Source organism: Astatotilapia calliptera, chromosome 13, assembly GCF_900246225.1.
Source record: "Astatotilapia calliptera chromosome 13, fAstCal1.2, whole genome shotgun sequence".
NCBI classification, from domain to species: Eukaryota; Metazoa; Chordata; class Actinopteri; order Cichliformes; family Cichlidae; genus Astatotilapia; species Astatotilapia calliptera.
Window position 1 is genome coordinate 9,037,765 of NC_039314.1, and position 25,781 is coordinate 9,063,545.

The following is a 25,781-nucleotide window of genomic DNA, read 5'->3' on the forward strand; positions in this document are numbered from 1 at the left end:
CATAAATTCTTCATATTGACAGCAACTGCTGACATCGAACCCCTTTCATCTCCCTCCCCACCCAACCCTAAAAATAAAAATAAATAATAAAGTTGATCTTTTTTTTTTTTTTTTTTTGTCTCATTTGACAGTTGCTGAAGTCTAAAGCTGAAAAAGCACTTTCTCCAAATAGAACTAGAAAAAATTCAAACACATACTAAAAATAATTAGCTCTAGTGTTGAACACGTCGGGTAGTTTAAACTCATTGTACAACAATTACACCAGGAGCCCCTTAAATGTGTCCGCTAAAAAAAAAAAAAAAAGAAAAAAAAAGAAAAGGAAACGGGGAAATGAAATGCATAGGAGGACACGTTTGCAACTAGTTCTACAGTGAAATGTATACCAGTGCTTTGTGTTTCCAGCCAACCAAAGCAACTGTCACTGCCAGTGTAAGCCAGCTTGTCAAAACTTAAATTAGCACGGGGAAATATCTGAAAATACTGAGGGGGAGGAGGGGGGTCACAACTGACATGACTATTTACACATGCCAAAGCTCCCCCAGTTTCACCCACCACCTGGGTGTGAAGGCGTAAGGCTAGGTTGCACAGCAACACAGCTGTCTGCTATACAATGTAGTCCATCCTGTTTATGCTGTTTGCCGTCTCCAAGTCTCTATTGTCCTGTTTGTTAGTCCAATTAGCGTGCTTGGATGTCGAGTTGGGATTGGAGATGGTCGCCTTCTCGTCCCTCTCCACCAGTGTGTATGCTGGCTGTTTGGCAAAGCGGCCCTTCTGCAAGTGCCTCTCCTTGTCGTCCTCATCTCCCTCGGGATGATTTGTCCTTATTTTGGCAATGATGGAGTTCTTATTTTCATAGTCTTTAATGGCCACTGTGAGGCCCACGTGCTTCTCTATAGGGTTCTTGATCTGGTTAAGCTGCTCCCGGACGTTGTTGGTCGTGTTGTCCTCTGAGCTGGTCGCTGATGTCCCGTTGTGGTTGCTCTGTTTCCGCCGCCGGCGCATGCACCACAGCAAAATGGAGACCAGCACGAGGACCCAGATGACAATGAAAATGGAGCTGAGAAGGGGCACTAGGTAATCTGGTAGAAGAAAACAATGACAAGTCAGAAAGAGACCACAAATAAAAAAGAATTGACTCAAACGGTGAATAGTAGGATTTCTGTATTAATGCATCAAGCTAGCTCAGTCATTAATGCGCTTTTGCCAGAACAACCTGACCTCCAAGCCTGGAGCTGAAGAGGAGGCTGCTTCTACTTGGCTGTATCAGCAGTCTGCTGTCACCGTACTGATGAATGGTGAACACAAGTGGGAGTCTGACTAAAAGTCCAGCCAGTTGTACCGCGAGCCAATCTAAAGCCATGTAGCCAAGCAGCTCTGCTCTTTCCATTGAAGATCCTGGCTAGATTCTTTTTAAGCTCCATCACAACTGCCATGAGTCGTGTGGGAGGTTAAGGAATCAGTTTACATATACATGGAATGTTTTTTCTTTGGTGTGCAGCTATGTTGTCACTTTTAGGGCTTGGCTCTATCTCATGATCTGATCTTTAGAGAGAAAAAAATTGAAAAAAAATCCTCCCACCCATTTCAGCACATGCAGGTGTGTGCAAGTGTGGAAAACTTCATAATCAAACAAATAGTTTCAGTTCATACCAGTTTTGCTGGGGCTTGGCACACGCACTTCTGCGATGGCGGAGATGATCGTGTTGTTCCCGTTATGCTTGCTAACCAGGTCAATTATCCTTTCTGTGATCTTTTTAACGGGGCTCCCGTCCAAGCGGTGGTCGTCAGTCGACTAAAGGCAAAGAATAAAGCGAGGTGTGAAATTTAAGTGTTTAGTTGTTGTAAACTGAAGCCACAGAAACTCAACCCTACGTCCATAACACATCCTACCGCAGCTGCAAGAACTCTACGATGCAGGTTATGAATCAAAAGCATTTTTTTGTGTGTGCTTTAATGGAAGCAGTCAAACATGGCAGAGTGAGTGGAAGGAAGTACTCACGATGCAGACGTGGATCTCGTTGCTGGCTGAGAATGAGGGGTCACAGGTTATGGACACAGAATGCTCCAAGGAGAAATTCTTGACCACGTATAAGCTCCTCAGCTGCTTACATACTCCTTCCACAGTCAAGCCCTGGACCTGAAGGGAATGAAGCAAATGTTAACAAACAGGGAGAAAAAAAAAAAGGGAGGAAAAAAGGGCAATCAAGAAGAAGAAGAAAAAAAAAAGAAGAGCCAAGGCTGCATTTTGGCAGCATGTTCCAACATCCTATCCACCTAATTTAGATTAAAGACCGCAAACTCATATGCTTGTCACTATCTGCTGTCATGCTTGTTAGGCAACTGGCAAGTGATCATTCTATGTGGTGACAGAGTCGCCAGTGGTCCTGTTCAGCTCAAAATCCATATCATCCTGAAATTAATCTCCCCATGTGGTTGGTTTAAGATTGGGATTGGCAGAAGCTAAAAAGTCATGAATGCCTCAGTCTCAGGAACAAAACTTGTATGCAGACAAGGCTCCGAGAGAAATATTCCCCCCCACTCCTTCATGGAGCACATTTAAATACATGGCTGAATTGTTAAGGAGTCTTTCTGCCCTGGAGGAATGGGTAATCTTTCACAGTTTGCTGCTCCCATTCATTTAAGACTGCTGGTGGAGGGGAGGGATGGAAAACGAGCCCAAAACCTGTTAAATTCAATCTCTTCCTCCCTGGTGCCTAGGTAACTCACTCGAGGCATGATCTCCTTGTTGAAGGTGAAGGTGATGTTGGCGCAGCTGTTGTCCTGGTAAGTGGAGCTGGGGTGGCATTTGGTGGGGGGCTGGGGAGGGTCGGAGTGCCAGCACTCTCCCAGCTCAATGCAGGGCTTCACAAAGCAGTGGCCCTCCCTGAGGGGGATGCAGCTCTGGCCTGACGGGCACTCGCCTCGGCCCTTGGCACCCAGTTTGCATGACATCGGGCCACACCACATCTGGAGAGGAAAAACACAGGAGCATTGATACATTTATATTATACTGAGTACGCTATACAGTAGAAAACACTTTCAAACTGTCACTGCCATATCCCCAGATACATCTGCATAACTGGAGAGATTTGTATTTCATTTACTACACTGGGTCTCCAGAGGATGAGTCACACTGTACGAATGTCTAAAAACAAAAAACTGGACCAGTGGTAACAGCTGTCCAAAGATTGATTTGTCTCCACTGCATGTCAGAGATCGTTATGTATCACAAACAAACAATACTGTGATGTCAGGCCAAGTTTTAAATCCATCTCCCAGATCTTTTTCAATCCTACGATGCATTTTCTTGCCGAGGTGAGCTCCACTAGTAAGCCAGCAATGTTCATCTAGCGGTTAGACAGCCATGACGATGACAGCACTACTGTCTAACTCACCCAATCGTCCCTTAGTGGGAACCGGTGTGTGTGTTCGTGTTCTAATCAACTAACTGCATCACGAAATTGGCACTCCCGAGCCAACTCCACCCAGTGACACATAATGTCGTGGCCCTGCCTACACCTTCTCATGGAAAACAAGGCACCAAACATCAACGCGATCCATTTTGTGCAGTTCTCCGCAGCACTTCTTCCATTCGGAAGCATGACATAGACTTCACAGGTGTGCCGAGCATTCATAAATACTTTACCTTTGTGCACACAACTTTCCCATTGGAACAGTGGCAAGTGTTGCAGTCTTCATCCCATTTCACTCCATCAGGGGTGACGTGTCCATTAACGGAGCAAGGTTTTCTTGTAACTGTGTAAAAGCAGTCACATTGTTAGAAATATTTTCAATTATTATTTTTTTCCCCCTTCATTTTCATATTTGTTGGGGGTTGTTTTCCCCATCATGTGGAGGCTGCTACCTTCTTGGCAGTGGGATCCAGTCCTGTCTGGTGGGCATAGGCAGCGATATCCATTGATCTCATCCACGCAGGTGGAGCCCAAGGCACATGGAGAGGACTGGCACTCATTAATATCTGCCACAGAGGAGAGAAGCCAGGGGTAAGAATTGGTTCCTTTGTGGCATAAAGAGCACAGCAACACAGCATTCAAATATTTCACTCTGCACACAAGTCTAATTGCTAGGCTAAACTCACGAAGGCTGTGCATCATTTGAACAGTACATACTAACCAGTTAATAATAATAATAATAATGATTACTTAGAAAAAACCAAACAAACAAGCAAACATGCTTTATGCCAGCCCTGGTCTTATTAGGCAGCATCATTAGCAGGTATGCAGGAGCTAAAGGCTGGACTTAGGCGAACAAAGGGTTTGCAATGGGAAAGAATGTGGCCATCTGAAAGCCTTTAAGAGGGAAAACAATCTGTGTAATCAGTGTCAGAGAGCATGGCTGATTAGCCGTTGGCCTGCTAAGCTGGTTTCCCCCAGGGAAAGCAGCGAGGCTTGGTGGAGTGACACCAAAATGACTCAGCCTGGCCTAAAGCCCAATGAAAAGATAATTGGCTGACTAGACCTTCCATTTGGAGTGACTGATGGTCCCGGGCATGCTCTAACTGACTGCTCAAACTGCGATCAGGGGGACGTTCTGGAGGCAGGGTTAATACTCACTGATCCGACAGTCTGGGCCAGCGAAGCCTGGGGCGCACTCGCAGCGGTACCAGTTATCCCCATCGACACAAGTTCCACTGTTGTAGCTGGGGAAAAAAGAGAGAGAGGGCAGGGGGATCATTTCAGTCTGGAATTTTCTCACCAGTCAACTGAACAATTTCTCAAAGATAATTAAAGCAATCACTCCTATTCTTTGTTTTGGACAAGTGTGCTTGGGTTAGGGAGTTCACTAAACAGAGTTAACTGACTGCATCCCAGGAATGACAGGGGCAGGGTGTATGCCTGGTTCCCAGCAGAGAGTGAAAGCGTCGCAGGTGAGAAACTATCACACGAGGAGGAGCAGCTTGTTTACATTTGTCTAAATCTGCAGGAAATGTTTGGCTTCCACTTACCATGGGTGTGGACTGCAGTCGTTGGTATCTGAAAGAGACAAAAAAAATAGAATGGGGAGGGAGGGAGACGAGAGCAGTGAGCATGTTGATTGTTCTCATGTTTTGTGCACATGACAGCAAGAGCACGTCTAAGCTTGCGTGTGCAGAGGCGTGTTGGGCCGGTCGAGCCCGGACTCAGCGCTGCCTGATCACGATGCCTTATTAACAACACTGAGTCGAATCTCACCCTCAAAAATGCAACCCACCTCCCCACCCACCCCTTGGCAACACCCATAATTCCATCCCGACCTTCTCCCTCCCGTCCAAAAAAGTTTCAAGAGGAATTCATGTTTTAGAGTGCATGCATACATGGCAGGGATCCCAGAAAAAAGGGATGGATATATATGTATATATATATATATATATATATATAAAAATCAGGGAAGTGGAGGAGGAGAGCTCTAGAACAAGCAGACATGTCACTGTTTGGACAGGAATGCAACGAATGAGAGGGGAGAGAGGGGCGCGTGTTGAGCTAGCAGAAAGGGGGAGAAACATCTGTCTCCACTTTCCTGAGCCCTTTTCTCCCTCCTTTGCTTTCTCCTCTCATGGCCGGCAGCAGCCAGGGAGAGAAGAAAGAAGAGGAAGGAGGGGGAGAGGAGGAAAAAAAAAAGCTACAGATCAAAAGATGATGGGAGAGTCTGCTCTAATCAGATGCAGGAGTTCACCTTTGCACTAGGTAGCACAATGTTTATCATAATTTAATGGCAGTAACTGTCCACCTTTATCTATTACACCACCACCCTCCGCCCTTTCTTACTTTGGGTGCACGTGGGACCCTCCCAGCCTTCCTTGCAGACGCAGGTGAACGAATCCCCCGTCACCACGCAGGTACCTCCATTCTCACACGGGTTTGGAAGGCAGCTCGAGTTTTTGGCTGAGAACAGAGAGAGAAAGGTCAAGTTTGCTTTTGTCAGTGAGCTTTCCCAAACAACCAAGAGGATCATCAGCACAATCATGAACCTCAACCCAACTCAGACTGCCTTTGACTGGGCTTTTTTTTCCTTCTTCTCCCTGACAGCCTTAATTTTCCTTTTTCTTACGCCCTATATTCTTTGACTTTGAAGTGTACTGTCAGTGCAATCAGGCATTTTAAGCATACGTCTGTCGGCACTCAAAGGAGAGAGAGAAATGGGCGAGATGAGAGTGGGAGGGAGAGCTGACAGCACGAAGGGATAAAAACTGTTTATGGACCTCGCAGATCTGACAGATCTGATTAAGATCTGACACAACACGGAGCTCTCCCATAAAGCAAACTTCTTCGTGTGCGTGCGTGCAGAGATGAAACATTAAACCAAGCTGGATGACTCACCTATGTTGCACGTCGTTCCCTCCCACCCCGGGGAACACTTGCACTGGAATGTGTCACCCTCATCATAGCAGGTGCCTCCGTTGTTGCATGTGGCTTCATCGCACTGACTCTCGCCTGGAGGGTGCATGGATAGTCTTTCTTACATGACACTCAGCACAATGTAGAAAATACTGGGTAATTACAAAGAGCCATTAGCACATACCATGAGCCTGCACAAACAGTCTACAGGGGCGTGGAAAAATCAGGAAAAAAAAAAAAGAAAAGCTTACGGGAGTGGCAAGTTTTTCCCTTCCAGCCATTTTTGCATTCGCAGAAGAAGTCCGTCACCAGGTCTCGACATGTCCCTCCATTATGACAGGGGTTGGTGCTGCAGTCATCTATGTCTGGTTGCAACAATAAACAACGGCGTGATTTATGTGCGGCATATCAAACAAACGTCGTGTTGAAAGATGAATCGACAGGCACCATGAAGGAAGTGTGGCCTTGTTTTGAGGTTGCAGGATAAACAATCGTACTCACTGATCTCGCAGTGGTCGCCTTCCCAGCCGTCACCGCAGATGCACTGGTACACGCTGACTTTGTCAATACACGTGCCCCCGTTGCGGCACGGGTTACTCTCACAATCATTGATGTCTGAAGATGGCAAGAGATGTGTTAGATTTACGACGTGATACATTGCGATCAGTTGTAGATTTGGACTCTGTCCTTACTCTCGTGGCAGTAGGTGCCTCTGAAACCCTCTTGGCACTCGCAGCTGAACTGGCCCCCGGCCTGACTCTGACAGCGACCGTGAGGTCCACAAACGTTTGATGAGATGTAACGCTCTCCTCCTGGTGTGCTGTTGGATGCCACGGCAACCGTGCAGCTATCAATCACTGCAGAGAGGCAATCAAGTTAAATAGTAAAACCAATGACTTTATGAAAGGCTTATTGCAAATTATAAATAAGCCTTAAACCAGGACCCATGTTTACCATAAACAAGAAGGGATGTAAGACACATTACGACAGATCTAAAGGGCAACAGGCCTTTACAGATATAATGCCCATGTGGTTAAAAAAAAAAAAAGTCCAGAGGAAAAACAGTACTGTCAAAAAAGAAAAGGCAAATAAAAAGAATGACAGAGATAAGCTGTTATGCTTTCATAAGCAATTCATTCATTCTCTATTTTACTCAGAACTGAAATCCCTTCCTTTGCCCCCGTCTGATCAGGTTAGGTGAGCTGGGTGAATTTGTTCCCCTGTAATCACTTAATTCTTGCCAAGAGCAGAAAGAATCTTGCGCCTGGTATCTGACTCTGTGGTTGGTCCACTCACTCAATTACACAGACGGGGAGAAAGAGAGAGAAATGTGCGCATTCACTGAGGGGGAAAAGAAGAGGTAGCCCACCAAGTCATTACTAAGAACACACACGGTGCTATCAGCCCTTTGCCAGGTTTTCAGGGAAGAATCATCGGAAAAGCTTTGCTGAGGAGAGGGAGGGAGGGCCATCATCAAGAGAGCGGAACAAAAAAAACAAAACAAAACCCCTGCTCACCTTGGCCAAGAAATTACTTTGAGTGAAACTAAAATACAGGTATTGCCCTCATGGGAAAAATGTGGGCAAAGTATCCAGGCAAATAGTGAATATCTGGCCTTATTCAGCATTATACAACATCACAGTGCACAGATCATCTTTCAGGCCCCTCGCTGGGGGGGGGCAAAGAGCTTGCAGTACTTGCATCAGGAGACGTACCTTTGCACGTGGTGGTGCGACAGTGGTCCTTAAGGTGAGAACAGTTTTTGCCCTCGTAGTCCTCTGGGCAGGCGCAGTAGTAGTCTGTGGCCAGGTTGAAGCAGACTGCTCCGTTCTGACACGGGTTGGGCAAGCAGTAATCAATATCCAGCTATGGAAGAAAAGGTTTTGAATAGAGAGTAATGAACCTGATAGTTGACATAGTTTCTGCTACAGAAAACAGAGCAAAACCCACAGCATCCTCCCCACAAACTGTGCCAGGAAACAACACACGCACAGCGCTCAGAGGAGGGGAGGGGAGGGGGGGGACGAGCCAGAGACATAGGACCCGTCCTCTGAGTCTGGGCTTCAGCGCTGAGGAATGTATCCCACTGTAGCCAGGAGCAGCTTCAACAAAGCACTCCCTTTTTAAAAAAGGAGGACTGTGGAACAACAGCCGTTTAAGAGGGTGGGGCAGGAAAACTTTACAACAAGCCCAAAAGATACAGGCAGCGCTAGCAAAAAGAGAGGCTTAAAAACGCTGAATGAGGAAAGGGAAGATGCTCGCACGCACTGGTGTGGGATAGTGGTGGGAGTCGTGTCTCACCTGGCAGAGATTTCCTGAGAAGCCAGTCAGACACAGGCACTGAAATCCGTTCACTTCGTCCTGGCAGCGGCCGCCGTTCAGACACGGCGAGCTCGCGCACTCGTCGATGTCCCTCTCGCAGTGCTCGCCGGTGAACCCAGGCGGGCACGCGCACCGATAGCCGTTTACCAAGTCCTGGGAAAGAGAGGGAGAAAGAGAGTATGAGGGAGAGAAGCCGGAGCTAACCTCGCGCAGCCACAAATTTGATTAACTGCTTTCAAAGGGTGGGGTCCAAACAATAACTGTCAAACCAGAGCACAGAATGAACAGGACGGGGGGGGTAAATATCACAGCTACACAATTATTTCAACACATTTTCCTGGCACGGGCTCAACGCAATAATGTTTATGGTAATTCTATCTAGTGTGGTCGAGAAACTTGCGCGCCCCTCCCTCAGAAACCCCTCTGAACCCACTCCTCTCAGATTTGATTTCAGAGGAATTCCACAACAATTCCACTGTCGGTTTGGAGGGAACCGTTTACGGCAGCTATTTATACAACCGCTGCAAATGTCTCTGGCTTTGACAAAAGAGACACAATAAAGCAAACAAGTTGGCAAGCAAACCAGCAATACCAGATAAAGTGAGATGGGTTTTTGACCTTACCTTACAAGTTCCCCCATTCTGGCACTGGTCCTTGCAGTCGTTTATATCTGCACATGAAAACAAATCCGAGATTTAATTCTGAACAGCTTAACTAAATAGTCTGTCTTTAAAAACAAGTCTGTGCTTTGAGTTTCCCATGCTAGGGGCCTTTAAAAACATTGTCGGAGCTGGAGAGTGCTGTGCATGTGAGCTGGATGATGTGGCTGCAAAACTCGGTGCAAAACAGCGTATTGAGCAATCCCCTCTGCTGCCAAGTGAAACTAGTCCCTGCGATTGTTGAGCCACCCTTAATCACCGTGGCCTTGGCCACACACAGGCCTCATAATGATAAAGCAGATTCATTTATACTGCAGGAGGAAAAAATAAAAAGGAGGACTGCACTTGTCCAACTCTCCCCAACACCTTCACATTACAGCTTCTATGCAGCATGTAGACGATGAAAGGAACTGAAATATCTAAAAGAGCAACAGGAGCTGGACAGACGTTCTGACCCGCAGCTGCCGCTGCTGACAGGATTCAGACTCACTGATGTCACAGTTCTGCCCCGTCCAACCAGGGAGGCACTCGCAGAAGTATCCACCAATCAGGTTGCGGCATGAGTTGGCATTGACGCAAGGCTTGCTGTCGCATTCGTTGGCATCTAGAGGGTGAGAGAATGCAGTTAGTGGCATGCACACGTGTTGCTGACAGCTGTGAAGTGGTGTAGAAAGGGTGAGCGATTCACCAATTAGACACGTCTTCCCCGTCCACTGTGAAGGACAGTGGCACTTGTAGCTGTTAACCAGATCCTGGCAGGTACCGCCATGGTTGCAGGGGTTGGGAAGGCAGTCGTCAACATCTGCGCAAGAGAAGAGGGTCTCGTGTAAGCAACAGGATATTTTCTGTGAAAAGGTACTGACATTAAGAATGTGCACACATTCAGGCTTACTGATCGTGCAGGAGGGGCCGGTCCAGCCTGGTGCGCACTGACATTCGTAGCCTTGACTGGTTTCTGAGCAGCTCCCTCCATTCGAACATGGATTTGAGAGACAGGCGTGTTCGGCTACAAAGAGAGATCACAAAACAAAAATCCTTGTTGTTTTAATGACAAACTAAGCATCACAAATATACATATTTCTGCCACTGTGCCTGCTAACAGAATATATGTTATTTGTATTGATACTGAAACAAGTCGTGATGTGCAAATGCAGGTTCTGGCTTTGATCCCTTAGAAACGTGAGCCCTCTACCCGCGGTCCAAGCTGTTACACGTCCACGATCGAGTCATTCCTTCACCTCTGAAACCTCCTCCTCTGCCCCGAAAGGCCGCTCAAAAATCCCCCTCTCTCTCGCTCTCATTACCCGCCCAGGCAGACTACACCACCAGGAAATCATCTTTCATGCTAAGTTGACCCGGCCAATGCACCGTGACTTCCCTCTGACTCCCCGCCATTCTTCTTCTGAGAGGCGGCACAAGATGAGAGTAGCGGGAGGGAGAGCGGGAGAGGGGGCAGTCGCGGCACCTCCTTCACAGATGAGTTAAGGATGAGTGAGCACCAAACAAATCAAAAAATTAATGATTCGCTCGAGGAATAACTCGGCAGTAGGAGGTGATCGGCGGACGTCCCCTCGGTATGCCGTGGGGAGGAGGGAAGGGATGCAGCGCTCGCACCCTGGGGCCTCCTTGTTACAATAGCCCAACGCATCGTCCGGTCTGCAGACCTCCTGTTATGAGGGGCATGGTTTCCTGACATCTCTGCAGTTAAGCTGTCAGCACCCTGCGAGCCTCAGATTTAATGAGGAAAAAAAAAAAACATCATCTCCATGGTAAGTGTTTGCAACAGCTGAACCTTAGCAACACACCCCATCTGTCTCGAGGAGAGAAGGATGACAGGCCCCAAAAGATCAAGATCGGTGGATTACCTGACTCAGGGGCCACTTACTCTGGAGTGGAAACAGATTATTGCCGAGTTACTGCCTCCTCTGATTACAAACTGAAGGCACCTCTGACCTTTTGTCTGCAAGCTTGGTGAGCCCAGAACATTCCCATTTATTCTAACTGTAAGAATGCTTGGAAGATATAGACAACACGGACACTCACCTCTCTCACAGTTGGCTCCCGAGTAACCCTCCGCGCAGGTACACTGGTACTTATCAGGTCCTGTGTTGATACATGTCCCTCTATTCAGGCACGGCTGGTGAGTGCCACAGTAGTTCAGGTCTGGGAGAAGGAGAAAAAAGAAGAGAGGGGGGGAGGATCACAGTTTGTTTGGGCACAACAGTGGCTGCTCCTACAGTGAGCTGAAATAAGAGAAGGAAATTAACCTTTATCACAAAGGTGACCGCCCCAGTTGATGTCACAAAGGCACTGCCACGGCTCTTTACAGGTGCCGTGCACACAGCCGGGGTGGGGGATGCACTTGTCGCAGTACTGACCCTGCCAGCCATACAGACACCTGGAAAACACAGAGATATAGATTTTTTTATTAGTCTTTTATTTATCCAGGTAAAAAAAAAAAATCTCATTTTCAAGAGAGACCCGGAATCATGGATGCAGAAAATTAAAAAAACAAAAACAAGTAGAGACAGACAGTGACAGACGCACAGCCTTCAGAAAAGTTCACAACCTTCACAGAAGAGGTCAGATAATCCACGCGCTGCCTGAAAATGTTAATATTTTAATCTTCCATGTATTCCAGATTCGTTCAGCAGCTACTGAGCCATAATCTTAACTTAATAAAGTACACACTAGCGTGAAACAAACCAGCTCCCACAACTGGGCTGCATCTTAAAAGACCGCAAATGAATTTTAAGTAGCAGGGTGTTTATGTAACGGCCTTTAAACAATACTTGGAGCTGCCGCCGACGACGAAAGAGGAGCATTTAGCTTTTTACTAAACAAGGAAAACAAAAACCCAACACACTAAATTACAGTTCCAATGGGACCTTTAGCACAGCTAACATTAGCATGCGACTAGACGCTCCCTTTAACATCACTACGCCTGTGGCTTGGCAGCGGCAGACGAGGAGGGTTCAGCCTTCTTGGCTGTTACACTGCTGCTCGTCCTGGTTCCCATGAGTCAGAAGTCAGACTTGCGCCCCGAGGGTGAGGACACAGCCTGCTGACCACTGAAATATCCAGGTTCATAATTACACCGATAATGCTGCTCCCTTTCTCGCTCGGCTCCATAATTAAGACAGCAATCCAGCCCCGGTTGATAAATCGGCTCTTTAAAAAGCTGGCAAAGCGGCGATGCAGTCCCTGCTGCTGAGCCCAGCGACAGGAAACGTAGCGTCCCCCCACCCCCTGCGGGCAACTGGGGGGGGGAGCGGCACGCTGATTAGCCTCAAGAAACGGACGGACTGTAAAAATAAACGCGGCAGTTAAGTAAACCTCAGTCTGTGATTAAAGAGGCTATTCTTAAAAGTGTGCTAATCCCCCTCCATGAGAAGTGGAGCTGGAATCCCCGCAGCAGGATCCCAAATCATTTACAGTTATTACACAGCCAAATTACTGGGGAATGTGACATTAGACTGTGCAGTTCTGCTGATGCACAAAGATTTCATACCCATGAGAATCTGATAGGTTGCAGCGGTGCACATGTGCCTTCTCAAAGTGTTGTGCAGGCCACAGGTGCACTGTTGTTACTCCATTAGCAACAGCGGACGCTCAGGGTATCACTAAAGACTCTAAAGTCATTAAGCTACGGCTTTGCTGCGACAACGGGGCTGCCAAGCCTGCAGCTAATGTTGCTATGTACTGCAGTTGTTTGAGACGCCGCAACAGCCCAACGATGGGAAACTGCTCACTGACTACAGCAGCAGTAGATCTTGCTTGGAGAGTTTGTTGGCGGAGTGCATATAAACAGAGTTAAACCCTGAGCTTTAAATATAGCCACACCTGTACAGGGACTAAAAGACATTCAGGCTCTTGTTCTGCCAGTAGTCACACAAGCAATTACATGAAACTCGATGATGTCAAAAGCTTGGGAAAAACAACAAAGCTGCAGCACAGAATGAACAAACCTGATCATCCCTGTGCTTGATTTATGGCCAAATCAGACAAGTAAGAAAGCAACCATTGCCTGAACTGTGGGAAGAGCCGGACGCCGTGGGGCCCTTCTCCGGGATGAGGATGAGAGTCGACTCTTACTGCGCGCACACAATGCCCTAACGCCGATACCCTTCTGTGCTGGGCTTTTCCTCTGGCTGTGCGTGTAAACAGTATTAGGAAGCCATTAGCTACATAAACAATACACTTTAAGACTCATCCGAATGTTACACACGATTTCGCTGCTTAACACTTCCCCTCGTTTGGAGAGCTACATTTCCAGCAGGGCTGTGGCAGTCGAGCCCTACTGCGCAGACTGGCAGCCCCCATCCACAAGAGCTCCACGAGAGATTTACAAGCAGCTCAGCCTACATCTCTGTTAAAGCCCTGGTAGTGATAGTCTGTTGGCTGGGAAGCCAAAAACATGTACAGAGAAAGATCTGTGCCATGTCAAAACTGGTGCTTGGACACAATCCCTACACATCTAAATGATCACCACCACAGGCTTCTGGCAACACACCCCACAGCAAGTGAAGGCACTTGAATCAAATGGCTCTCTGCGCAGGGTATTCTAGCCAAAGAAGATAAAAGGCTGGCTCAGTCCAAAAGGAGCGAAGACTGGGATATTTTGTGGGGAAAACAACATTTGGACTGTTAAAAGAAAAGAGGCTTAGATTAGCTGTTGTCCCAACTGATATTAGATGACAGCTGGTAAATAATCAGCATACTGATATACATAAATTGGAAAACATTGGTAGAACTTATTTTGAGAACACCATCATACATTTTGCAAAGTAATCAAATCACTTTTTTACCAGAGGGTGCAAATAATTCAACTCTGGGTAGTTTGTTTTCACTCATGTGTGTATTTTTGCTTTGTTTTTAATCTGTGAAAATAAATCATTTGAGCACGGGCCCCTGATGTGCAAACATCATCACCCTTCAGCTTACGTCACTGCGACTTTGTGGCTAGATTTTTCTACTCTTTTCCCCTTCGCTTCAAAAAGCGCCTCGAGACACATCTAGCGTCAGCCACCGGTAGTGTTTCACCGCAAGCACGCGGCTCTTTCCCACCGCAGGCGAACTACTTCTTTTTTTTTTTTCCTGTGTCTGAGCTGGTTGCACCTGCAAAGTTTTTGTTTTTGTGGTTCGTTACCCAGGAGAAGAATGCGCATGGTGCGAAACACTGCGTAAAAAACTCTCTCATTGTACCAGGAAATCGCTCAAAAATCACAGAGTATGGGGATTTTGTTCGAAAGACACATCCCTCCCCTGCAGGACCAAGGACGAGGAAACGTATGTTTATTGACAGTTTATTACTGCAGAAGCTCAAACTGTTATATTTGAGCAAGCGTTGGTATTTGGAATATGGAGGAATATGGTCGAGGGAAGTTCCCTTAGCTGACATCCTATGGATCAGGAAGTAGTGTAAATGTACAAGAAGGGGAAACTGGGTAATCAACGGTCGGCATTTCATTTGGAAAAGTGCAGAAAAGTCTCACGAAGCAGCACTTACTTGCATCCACCTGGTTCCTTACATGATCCGTGCTCAGTGCTGCAGCCCTGTCGACATATAGCTAGAAGAAGAGGAAGAATTAATCATTTAACTGCACGGTGACTAGATTCACACTTGGCCTGTGGCAGTTATAACAGCAAATAATATGATTAGCGCTATTTGACATTTCTGTCTGTAGAACAATCAGAGCTGTTTACAGACAACCATGCATGCCTTGCCAAAACTACCCTGGATCCAACTTCTCCTGGTTGCCCTCTTCACAGCCCACAACTGTTAGTCAATCAACATTTGACAACATTTTAGTGACATACAAATCAGCAGACTGACAGTCTAAGAACCGCAGTCTCATGGCATGAGACATTTATTAAACTGATTACTGCCCAGGCTTGTTTTTAGGAGGAAATATGATTTTTTTCACACTCCTAGCAGGAAAGAAGAAAAAAAAGAAAGGAAAAAAAGGGGGGCAGAACGGAGATGTCATTCAATTCAACAGAAAGCATTTCCTTCATACACATAAAGACTAATCCTGCAGTCTTACGCAGTTTTCTCCAGAAGCATCTGTTTCAAAGTGACTTCTTCCATTACTTCATGCTGCCATCTCACCCAAGGCCTCACCTGTGTTGCAGTCAGGTCCAGACCAGCCTTCCAGGCAGGTTTTGTTTCCATTGTTGTCACACGTATAATGCCCGAAGAACTCGTCTCTGGGCCGACAAAACTTGTTGCAGCCGAAACCGTAGTAGTGCTCGTCGCAGCTGACCCGGATCTGGTATTCAAACTGGGCTACGGGGCCGTTGTGCGTCAGCTTCTGCCATTGCGGGCTGGGGTTGATCATGCCAGAATGAGAGGCTTTTTCTATCAACCTCCCATCTACACCTTAAAGGGGGGGGGGGGGGGGGGAAGCACAAGCAGTCGTACTTGTGAATTTCATAGTAAAGGAAAGAAAAATACTATCTTTTTCTGTTCTGGTTCTTTTGAGTTTCATCAAATGTTTGGGCCTGAGAGGAGAAAACAAAAACACCCCAACATCAGTGGAATGCAGCATCCTACATTACGCTTTTGGCTTTTGCACTTTGCTCCGAGAGCCTAAAACCGGACCAAGAATTCTGACACAAATTGCAGAAGATCCCTTACATAGCAGATTATATGTAATTAAAGCAACTATGTGTGTTGGAGAGGAAGAAAAGTAGTGGGATGAAATGCAGGAAAGAAAGAAAAAAAAAAAGGATGCGGGTAATGAGCACTTTTAACTGCTTTTTTTCTCACGCTTCCCTTTCCAACTCTCCATGGTTGGTTTGTGATTCTCAGGTTTACAGCTTGAGGAAACTGCTGGTCTCTGACGCTGCCCTCTGCATCTGCTCAGGCGAGGACAGAACTGCAGCCGCCGTAAATTACAGTGCGAGGATGCCACAGTCACTACTGGGAAGCCAGCCAGTGTGCCATCAGCACTTTTCCCCCCAGTCTGCCTTCCTCACATGCATTTTTTTTTTTTTTTTTTGGGCACCAACAGCTCCCAAAAGTATTGAAATCAACACTTGGAAGATTCCATCTTCACTTCAGGAGGGAACCAAGTTTATGTTTTGATTGTAAAGATCCACACAGAAACAGACCTGCGTTTTAGTCAATGTGGAAGAGGTCACAGCTCTGGCAAATAGAGGACGGAGGCGAGAGCCACGCTCGCAGAGCAAACACGCTCACCCCAACCTCCAGACACCGCACCGTCTACATGCAAGCCCTTTCGCATTAACACCGCTCATTCACTCGCGCTCGCTACTCCATGTCTAAATCTTCCACCTGGGAGAGAATGAAAAATGTGTCACAGTCATCATTTACTGCGCTCACACGAGCAGGGGTGGTTGACCGCGAGGTAAATCGCTCCTGTGTGTAGTATGATGCAACGCAGCGCGGGGGGGCGGGTGGATGGCCCGCTGTTATTTATTTACTACGCTGTGTACGGCGGCATCCTGAAATCACAGTGCCCGGTGATATTTCGCAGTACTCTGGAATCCAAAGATTAACCGTGTGGTATTTCTCTACCGACTGCTGGCCTGCAGTGTCAGGAGTAGCACGCCCTTGCTACCTGCTGCCTGGCTCGTAGCTTAACATAAATCAGACCAACTTTAAAAAGTTTAGAAAGGACATGCTAGAAAAGAAAAAAAAAATTTTTAATCTAATTTTAAAAAAAAGAAGGAAAGCTGGTTTCTCAAACACGCTATAAAACTAAACGATTCATGTTCTACATTTACACAGGTGTTTTAACTTGAGCCAGATGTTTTATTCTGTTCAGGAATCTGTTTAGATGTCGGTCAAACACACGAAGCCTACAGAACCTCAAGCCAGCCTGCTGGAGGCTCAGAGGCTTAAACAGCACCTCATGTGTACATTCGGGGGGCTTTTCACACCAATGCCCTAATGGGTCTCCGGGGAGCGGCAAATACAGCAGAAAAGACCGAAACCTCGCTGAGCTCGAAAAAGACATAAACAAGCACGGGATAAGGCCCTGCCCTCATCTGGAATCACAAAGCTGACCACCAGCCAGCAGGAATCCCAGCAGGAACCAGAATTTAGTCAGGTTGATCGCATAATTATGGGAGGAGCAGCTCAAGTCTCAGAGTGGCAGAGTTGTCAAAAATAATTTCAAGCAGTTTAAGTACCAATATTTCACAGATACCCCGCTGGGCCCTCTCTTACTCTGCCCATGTGAAAATCCCCACATAGCGCCACCTCCTCTCTCATAGTGGTGTCTACTTCTTGTCACTTGTCCTACTCACTCCAGTTCACTAGCATTTTGCGTGGTGATAGAAAGCTGCTTTTGTGGCTGAACATCTTTTTATAATCATCTTAACCCCCACCCGTCTGTGGTATTGACCATCTGTATTTTTCAAGGCATTTACCCAAACATTATTGACTAGTAGTCGTCCACCGCACATGCTCTGAGCTCAGCCCGCCTATATGCCTGCGGTCATGCACAGGCCAGAGGTCACTTTAACCTCAAACAGAGCAGAGCTCTGAGGCTTCAGTCTCCTACACACCAGTCAAAGCCTCAAGCTGGTCGGCTGGATGAACTATGTTTCACGCCTCAGTGACAGTGAGACAGTGTGACCCCGACCCTGGCTGGCAGCACCCGCCATCAGTCATGAGCCAAATAAAAATGTTTTTTCTATTGGGGGAGCAGCGAGGCTCTGTTGTCTTAAAAAAGAAAAAAAGAAAAAGGAAAGGGGGCGGGGGGGGCACCCTTCCTCTACCCTGACAGCCCTCCCCAATCCCATCTTCTTCCTCTTACTTCCTTTAACTCATCTCCTCCCTGTAGCCACCTGTCAACACACTTTAACACACACGCACACACAAAACCACCCAGTGGACCATGTGGAAGAGGGCAGGGGGGTTCAGGAAGAATCAACTTCCTTCCCTGACCTTCAACGAAACTCCTCCCAGGCACTGCTGTGACAGGGGGAAAGGAAAAAAAAAAAGAAAAAAAAAGAAGAAGAAATGAACAGAAGGTAAGATGGAGATACCAGACAAGGAGAAATACTTACCACTGGTTTCATTGTTGAAGTCCAAGGCTTCCACTATCAAAGTGTAGGACCTCTGAGGAAGACAAGACATACAGGGAGCGTTAGTGGAGAGGAGGAGTTCCTGCATCATAAACAAAATGACTCAGTGGCAAATCTTTTGAAAGACTTCATGATAAGTTCAGTGAATTACGTCACAGTAGTGCCCTTGTGGTTTTTTTTACTGACCATGCAAACTAACTCGTAGGAGGTTCACACGTTCTCCCATTTATCGGGAATGCTGCAGTTCTTGGGCCCATTTATCTGTGAGGTCTGAGGCTGGAACGTGTTTTTCCTCAAGTGTCATAAATGGTACATTTGTAACGCCTACGAAAAAAGAGACTAAAATCCAGAACTTTTCCATTTCCCATGACCTCACCAACCTTGCCAATGACGTTTCATCTGCCTCTCACCGGGTTAGCCCAAAACAAAGCCTAGTACAGAAACCAACGTGAACTATGAACAATAGTCCTGTTGATCTGATTAAGAGGATAAGCTCGAGGTGGTGCGGAGGTCTCTGTGATTAGAATGGCAGACACAGTGAGCAGTGGTCTGGTCTAGGTGGACAAGCACCCGGCAGGACGGCGCTGGACGTGCCAAAAAAACAACCGTAAGTCAAAAATAAGAGCGCACAGAAAAAGCAGAGCCAAAGATCTGTCTTCATATTAGCCGTTGTAACCTTGCCCCTCTTTAGAAACAGTTTTTCCCCAAATACAGTTTTTCCACATGTTTATAAAACGGTGGTGAGAGGCCAGTTGATTCCTTTTATATATTTTTTTCTTTTGCAGCGTAGGTGGGGTTTTCAGTTTCATCCTAATTTATGTACTTCAATAGGCGTGCTATGATGAAGCCAGGCAGAAGTGCTTAGGAACGCCACTTTATTTTTTAAAGGACAAGCAGAAAAATGGGACACACACACAAAAAAAAGCGTAAGAGATGGTGAAATGGGGAAAAAAACTGAAATACAAGAAAGGGGAAACCACAGAGAAACTGAATGAGAGCTACACTCTGGAGGGCCCGTCTACATTTCAGCACTGCCAAAAACGCTTTGTCCGATTCAGGGTCGGTAGCGCTCACACCGATATCGGCTTACACATCCACCCTGCGCTGCAGTTATGAGGGAATCGGACAAAGTGTCTGCGAGCGCACACGACAGAGTCCCAGAAAAAAAGCATGCGGCTGTGAGAAGGTGTAATCCACTTACATTAACTTGGGCATCCAACTTAAACACCTACTTGTTACATTCACACGCGTACTCGGCCGTAGCAGCGATGCTTGGAGGCATTTCAGATATATATAATTCTTTTTTTTTGCATGGCCTCTTTCTGCCGCAGCAATGACTTCACGATAAACAAACCAGCTTGAAGGAAAACCCCTGGTCTCTTTCCACAGAGGAACAAAAGGGGGCATGAGTCATTCCTGATGCTTTTTCACGGCTTCACCTTGTTTTCTCAGGCATTCGCCTTTCCATCTTTCCAGGAGACATTCGTCTCATCCCGTGCCAGTATTTCACTGCAATCAGGGCAGCCATTATTTGAGATGCAGCGCTCATCAGCAACAGCCTTTACAGTATATTCTGACTCACAATTGGCTGCAATCGCTTGCTGCAGAGCTCCAACAAGTGAGTCAGTAGTTATGTGATACCTAATCACCTAAAGCCACAGCCCAACCTACAGAGAGTTGCTTTAACAGTAGGAACAAGAGTCTTCTGGCTTCTCTTCAAGCATTAAGTAGTATTGTGTAAATGTTGTCATTCACCTCCTGTGACCAGCACTTGACACAGTTGCAAAAGAGTAGACTTCTCATTAGAGAACCAATACTCCAGCGTAAAGAACAGCGCTTGGATACATCTAGCAAATGTTTACAGACTTTTGAAATATCAGGATATCACCCATGTGACAGCACAGCACACGTGGAGAAGTCATCTTAAAAAATGGGAACTCAACTGAAAGATAAAAAAAAAAAAAAAATGATGAGAAACATCTTTGGAATTTTGTTTTGTTGTTTGCACTTGCCAACACGTTATCATTCTACTGGCAGTTAAATAGGGAACAGCAATGGATCCCTGCCAAGTGAAAACATCAACAAGCCCGGATTCACCTGCTGCACAGCAACATTTCACAATGTGTCCGAGACTGATGGGAAAGAAATCCCTCATTGTAGTGAACTGGGCGTTAACAGGCGTCAAATCTAACGGAGTACTCCTAAAATAAGTAAACAAAAAAATATACACAGAAAAAATTCTTTAACGTGACACACACACTTACACACCCATATCTTCTATCATTAGACTTGCCTGAACACGGACGCTTTTGAAGCTATGCAATCGTGCAGTCACGTGATCGTGTAGTGCTCCTTCGTTAACATGATTAAAAGGGCTCGCAGTTAAAAACTGGGGGGGAAAAAAACAAACAAACAAAAATTCGATATCGATGTTTTCTGTTCTGCCCTTTTTGGCACACTCCTAATGTTTCTATACCACGGGGTTCCCAACGTCAAGTGAAACATCAGTGCGGCTTGATCCAACAAGTAGCTTCCCCATTAATGGGATGTTTAGTTTCATGCTAAATAACTGCTCCCAGAAAGTGAGATACTGGCTGGCTCCTCATTCGCCAACACTCCATAACTCCATAACCGTCTGCCACTGCCAGGTTCACTTTTCCCAGGCTCCCAGCTGACTCACTTCTCCTCTTTGAACTACATAGCACACTCTCTAACCCCCTCCCCTCTCTCACACTTGCACACAGACACACACATCCAAGTGCAATAAGTGTGGCCATATGTCTTCTTATCTTTCCGGGCCAAGCAGGCACTGTCCAACAGACAAGCGGCATAAGCGATAAAGATCATTCCAGTTCGAATCACATTCACTTGCCAAAAAACACTACTGAATCCTCTCAGTAGGGGAATTTTCCCCTCACACACCCTCTTATCTTCCCTCTTTCTGAAAATGAAGCCATTTGATGTACCATTACTAAGAAATATAAGGGGAAAAAAAGTACAGGGGGAGAGGAGGTGTCTCATGGAACAGGTCAAAGGTCTAAATAACGGCAAGGTAGAACAGATTGGACTAGTCTAGGCTTCAGTCAGCACAGAGGAAATGTAAACAGTTTCATCAAAGGCATGTTGACTTTCTGTATCAGCTCTCCTGAGTCAATCACTTTCATGGTATCAGCCTGCAATCTAACCAATGATTGGGGCTGCTAAATAACACACCCTGTTTGCCACCAAAACCTTGGTTCAGTCCTGAAAAGCCCGCTCTTGTGATCTTCTTTAAAGCCCACCGGCTTTCACTGATTGGGGTTGGAAGGAAGGAATGCATTGTTTCCCCAGGACTTTTTCATCACAGGAGTTACACGGAGACTCAGTTTATGTATCCTGTTAAAAGGTACGTCGGCCCCTGGTACAAACAGAACCTCACCCCGACCAAAAGAATCTCACCTTTTGCCAACTAAAACACGAGGCACCGCAAACAGATTACTCACAAGGCAAAGTTAATCAAAACATGAACCCGAGTCCAGGAATGAAAACCATATCGAAGTGTTTAAAGAAGCAGGCAGTCATCGGTCTTTGTCAAGGTTCACAGGCCATTAAGGGAAAGAAACAAAATTAAAAAGGTGCAGGTTATCTTTTCCAGTTAAATACATATTTTCGATTCATGTCTCCCTTCCAAGAAGCTGCGAGCAACTGATAAGAAGTGAAGCATCAGAGGGCATTATGTAATGCCGCGGTGACAAAACACAGCAATTACACTACTATAAAAAATAAAACAAAAACCCAACAACATTCTTTTCTCTCTTTCACTTGAGTAATTTGCACTTAACTGCCACATCAGAGCCAACTACAAACATGTCATTACTCCCACTGCTCCCACGCTCACAGTCCGACTGAGCTCAGCATTGTTCTTTGACGCACCTGATCCCGGTTCTCAGACTGCTTTGACTCACTCCAAAACCCAAAAACAGGGATACCACCGGGTCTCAGGCCTCAGAGACGCCAGAGGTTTTCTTTTTGTTTGGTTTTGTTTGGTTGGTTTTTTTCAAAATGGAAAGATACTTTGAAATCCAGGCATCACTGGAGCGAGGGAAAGGAATCGCTCAAAGATACAGACGATGGCGGGGAGGAGGGGACTCCAGAGCAAAGTTCTGGCCTTTGCCTTTTACAGGTGTTACACGGGCAAATTACTGAAGGCCTGAGAGCCAACCTTTATATCACTGCTGAGTCTACTACTGCAGCTTCCTGTTGCTTGCCCTGCGCTGGCATTACAGCTGCAGTGCATCTATTATGCTCTGTAATCCTCACTGTAGTCACCGAGGGCTCACTATTGTCCCGGCTTGCCACTGTAGCAGGGCCCTCACTTCTCTGTGGGGCACAAGCATGAGGCGGACATTAACCAGGACCTGCACGGGGCTCTGAAACACTTCTGAAAGAGATGTGCGGCTGATGTCATTCAGCTGGATGCCTGGCTCTTGCCTCTACCTGATCTAAGCGCATGTGTGTAGCCTCATTAAGTGCCGCAGTTACCGTGGGTGGCAAGGTTAAAGCGATGAAATGCCTGGGGTCCAACCAAGCGTGACTTAAACAAAGCCCTTAGCCTGGACAAGAGGCCAACTTCATGCAGCTCAGTAGAGAGGATGAAGGGAGAGAAAGAGTGGGGGGCTGGGGGGAGTTTCATGAACTCAGAGTACCCAAGAACCCAACTGCACCACACTGCCATCTGTCCACAACAGCCAATCAACTGATGAAAAGGACAAAGAGTGATATCATACCTAACCTGACAATTGTTAATGTGCAGTGAAGTAAAGCACTTAAAGTGAAGGATGGGAGAAGCTAGCGAGCAGCTCCAAACTCCTGATTTCTACAGATATGGGTTCAAAACAAGTGACCTGATGGATTGTGCAGAACTTTTTTCTTTTTTAGAAAAACAGCATATTTCTATGTATCTGGAGATTTTAAAACACGACATGGACATCCTTCATTAGGCCCAGAACATGCAGGCCATGTTTGGAAAGAAAGCATTCACATTATCAGCGTGCGAGAAGAGAAATGTGAGGAAAGCGAGCAGAGCGCCGGGTTGCATTTCAATGTCAACAATGTGCCGTTTCCAAGCAGAAATGGTTTTATCCAGTAAGATGAAACTAGTCGGGCTGCAAGGATTAATACTAACTTAGTGTTGCCATAGTGTGAACATAAACACAAACCTTTGTCTTTTAAAGAAAGTTGTGAGGTGCCAGAGACTAAGAGGAGAACAAATAAAAGTACAGGCTAGATCAAACTGCACGCCATCCTGCTGAGAACATGATTTTACTGGCAGATTGCAGGGAAAACACAAATTTAAATGATCTGTTCGACCTCACAGGTAAGGCACACAACAATGAACCACATGAAAGGGGAAAACTGAAAAGTCCACTTCTTCCCCCACTCTCATCCTCGAGGCCTTTCAAGTGCAGTGCCTGAAATTACAACAAGAACCTCCATCAAGTTTGAGGTAAAAATAGCCTTGATGTAATTGAACAACACATACCAACAGACTGTGCCTTTCACCCATCAGGCACAGCAGAGGAGTTTGCGGGCCAAGCTGTGGGGCCAGTCAGTCTGTGCAGTCCTTTTTTTTTTTTTCTTTTCTCCCCCTTCTTCTCTCTCACTACATAGAAATGTGCTCCAGCATGGCAAATCATCTCCCTCTCACAGAGCTACAACACTCCCACAGGCCTGTCAGGCCCATTTATTTATTCAATGAAGAAGAGCTGACACTCAAGGAAACCAGAAAGTGGGTTTTCACCCTGGAGTTGCTGTACTGTGCTACATGACCAGCTTTGCCAGGAAGGCAGACAAGGGGAATCTGAGAGTTAAAAATTATTTTAATCTACTCAATCGGGCCAGACAAGGGGGCACACATTCATAAGGACTGGTAGGAAAGGAGGAAACCCATTCAACACATTAATAACAACAACAACAAAAGAGTGGATTTCTTGAAATGTTTCATCTTTTTTTTTTTTTCTACTAGATTAGATGACCCAGGAGTTCAGATTAACTGCAAGTCATAATCTGCCCACTTGCACTCCCTTAAGCCAAATTCTAACTCGGGTTTTATGATTATATGTAACGCGGTTTTAACAACCTTACACATAAGCAGACAGGTCTAGGCCTGATGGTGCAAAAATGCCTGCACCTGGTCAATTAGCGCACATAATGAGGAGGGGAGGGGGGGCGCTTTCTCAAAGGGACAATTCACTGAGAACCAAGTGCCAAATGAGAAACTCACTCTTTGTTTGTTGTGCTTTCTATCCTTTTTTTCTCCTATTTTTTGAGGGGAGGGGGGTTAAGAATGATTGACAGGCAGTAATTGCGCAGAATTGCCCTGCAAACACACATTTTCTCTCTTTGGAGATTTTTTTTTCTTTCTTTTCTTAGAGTCTCCACTCACCGGCCAGGCAAAACTGAAGGGCAAAACTATCCTGGATTTGTCATTCCTGACAGAGCTCTTGAAAGAAAAGGTATTCCCTCCCAGGACAGGCGTAGATCCCATTCCGAAGCTGCAGGGCCCTGCAGCGGAAACTCTGGACTGGTATTCCTTTAGGCAAACTTTAAAAAACGTATTGCACTCGTCCCGTGTGCACTTTCTATCCGCGCCGCTCCGTGCGCCGTCGCAACACACGCCGCTCAGCAGCTCTCCGTTCGCATTGCGCATCGATAAGATTTGTAACTCGAATTGTCCGGATCCCTCTGACACCTGTTGAAGACAGAAAAGTGAGTGCAATGGGACTGTGTGTGGAGGGGACTAAACAAAAAAACAAAAGCTACACTTTTAACACTTTTGCGTCACATGTACGCTAGTTTTTACGCACGCAGCATGCTAACTGTTGAGATTTTTCTTGCAGAGGCATGCCTACATGTAATGTTAGCATAGCTGTGAACTTTCAAAGGCGACACGCATGCAGAAAGCAGAGGACATCCAAACGGCCCGAACTGAGTGACCTTTCCCGCTCGTTTTCAGCGGAAAAAAGGAACCAATCCACGTACCTTCGCGAGAAAGCAGAGTAAAAAGGCAGCAACCACCGAGCCCCGTCTCAAAATCATGCCTCCGGACTGCTGTTGCCACTCGTTTGTACTAATCGTCTGGCCGACACACGGCACCAGAGCTCTCCTCTGGTTTAAACATGCACGAGTGGGGAGCAACGATTTGTTCAGTGGAGCGCAGGTTCCTGATTCATAGACCTTCCTAGTACGTCCCTCAGGTTCTCCGAGCCTGTGCGCCTCTTCGTTTATCTTACACTCTCCACTTGTTGTTGTTGAGCAAAGTTTACACAGTAGCCATGCGGCGGCCGAGCTCACTGCTGACTGACTGCTGCTCAGAGTTGGAGAAAGCTACACAAGTTCAGCAACGAGGGAGTGTCCAAGCCTGCAA

At 46.4% G+C, this 25,781-nt stretch overlaps 1 protein-coding gene across 1 annotated transcript; it reads right to left on the reverse strand.

Moving 5' to 3' along the window:
* Positions 1-98: 98 nt before the first annotated feature.
* jag1b (jagged canonical Notch ligand 1b) lies at positions 99-25,781 on the reverse strand. Its single transcript, XM_026189032.1, has 26 exons — positions 25,397-25,781; positions 24,801-25,106; positions 18,359-18,410; positions 15,441-15,698; positions 14,826-14,886; positions 11,584-11,714; positions 11,360-11,479; positions 10,209-10,322; positions 10,005-10,118; positions 9,807-9,920; positions 9,281-9,327; positions 8,637-8,810; positions 8,051-8,201; positions 7,028-7,192; positions 6,837-6,950; positions 6,587-6,700; positions 6,318-6,431; positions 5,766-5,882; positions 4,967-4,994; positions 4,575-4,660; positions 3,866-3,979; positions 3,647-3,756; positions 2,728-2,967; positions 2,000-2,137; positions 1,651-1,792; positions 99-1,079 (listed from the first exon to the last, which is right to left on the reverse strand). The coding sequence occupies exons 1-26, from the start codon at positions 25,451-25,453 to the stop codon at positions 604-606; spliced, it is 3,657 nt and encodes a 1,218-aa protein (XP_026044817.1). The 5' UTR covers positions 25,454-25,781; the 3' UTR covers positions 99-603.

What these genes read in the sequence shown, in the direction of transcription:
- jag1b (XM_026189032.1), bottom strand. Translation starts at nt 25,453, where the DNA reads ATGATTTTGAGACGGGGCTCGGTGGTTGCTGCCTTTTTACTCTGCTTT. An exon ending in TGGCCCAGACTGTCGGATCA is followed by an intron (nt 3,980 to 4,574) that starts GTGAGTATTAAC and finishes CCTCTGTGGCAG; the next exon opens with ATATTAATGAGTGCCAGTCC. An exon ending in TGGATCCCACTGCCAAGAAG is followed by an intron (nt 3,757 to 3,865) that starts GTAGCAGCCTCC and finishes GCTTTTACACAG; the next exon opens with TTACAAGAAAACCTTGCTCC.